The sequence below is a fragment of the Etheostoma spectabile genome, chromosome 12 (genome assembly GCF_008692095.1).
Source record: "Etheostoma spectabile isolate EspeVRDwgs_2016 chromosome 12, UIUC_Espe_1.0, whole genome shotgun sequence".
NCBI classification, from domain to species: Eukaryota; Metazoa; Chordata; class Actinopteri; order Perciformes; family Percidae; genus Etheostoma; species Etheostoma spectabile.
The window spans coordinates 29,245,338-29,246,614 of NC_045744.1; the positions used below are offsets into that span (position 1 = coordinate 29,245,338).

General features: G+C 50.6%; 1 protein-coding gene across 4 annotated transcripts in view; it reads left to right on the forward strand.

The window, feature by feature from the left end:
* Positions 1 to 1,277, forward strand: part of LOC116698907 (zinc finger E-box-binding homeobox 1) — a 98,426-nt gene that overhangs the window by 88,788 nt on the left and 8,361 nt on the right. For all 4 annotated transcript variants that reach the window (XM_032531131.1, XM_032531134.1, XM_032531133.1 and 1 more), the window contains exon 6: positions 493 to 1,277. This exon is cut by the window's right edge and continues 1,014 nt beyond it. In XM_032531131.1, coding sequence (XP_032387022.1) covers positions 493 to 1,277 — 785 coding nt within the window. The remainder of the gene's footprint in view (positions 1 to 492) is intronic.

Below are 1,277 nucleotides of genomic sequence, written 5' to 3' on the forward strand. Positions count from 1 at the left end.
GAGCGTTGTGGTGAAACATTTTTGTATAGATGTTTTCTCTACCCGTTAAGACGGTAACACCGCCAAGTAGCCAGCGGATTTAGGGCAGTCAGGTTGGCAATGCATACAAAGATCCCAGAGGGATGCATGTTTTGTTGCATAAAGGTCAAGCATTTAATCGCCCATACAAGTTTTGTGGTACTTGTGTGGGCTGGGCCTCTGCAGGAGTCCAAGACACGAGCTGTCCGTTGCAGTATTCTCAGCACCAGGGGCCATACAAACATAGTAAAGATGAATAAGCAAGAAGAAGTAGAAAAGAAGTTTAGAGCGAAAGTACAGGAAAGCAGTTTGCCTGTTGACAACAACACCACATTAATGGTAAAGACAGACGTACTGCCAAACATTACAATTGTGTAACATTAATACAAAGATGAATTTAAATGAGAATTAATCAGGGGATAGAGTTTCTTTTCTTTTAACAGTTGTTGTAATTTCTCTGTGTGCCACTCTTAGGTGAGAAACCATATGAATGCTCAAACTGCAAGAAGCGATTCTCCCACTCAGGCTCCTACAGCTCCCACATCAGCAGTAAGAAGTGTACAGCAACCCCCAATGGCGTCCCTCGATTGCCGATCAAATCTCCCCCACCCACCATCCAGACCACACCGGTTGTAATTGCTCCAGCCCGCATGATTATCAAAGAGAAGACTGAAAGCAAGCCCCTCCAGGAGCAGCTGCCCATCACCCAAATCAAATCTGAACCTGTGGAATACGAGTGCAAGGCCATGATGGCGGCACCTGCAACTTCAGCTGGTACCAACGGAGTGGTGAATGGAGGGACTGCACCGCCAGCTGTGGTTCCAGCTGCAACCTTGCCTCAGGGCGTGGCTATGGTGGTGCCAGCCGTTGGCCTCATGTCGCCCATCAGCATCAACTTGAACGACTTGCAGAATGTGCTCAAAGTGGCAATGGATGGAAACGTGCTCAGGCAGGTGCTGGGCACAGCTAACGGGGTGGTGACACAGGGAAAGCAGGGAATTGTAGTTCAGCAGCCCCAGCAGCAGATCATTAGCCTACCGGCCTTTGTGGATCACGACGGCACCACGAAGATCATCATCAACTACAGCATCAGTCCTGCAGCTGCTACCACTGCCACGGGCCAGCCTGCACCGCTCGTTGCCAAAACCAATCCTGCTCCCCCTCCCACTGTCACCACTGCTGCAGCCCCCACCCCCACCAAGACAGACAGACCCTCAACCCCAGAGGTGGCCAACCTCTCCATTGTAAAGACCGAGCCC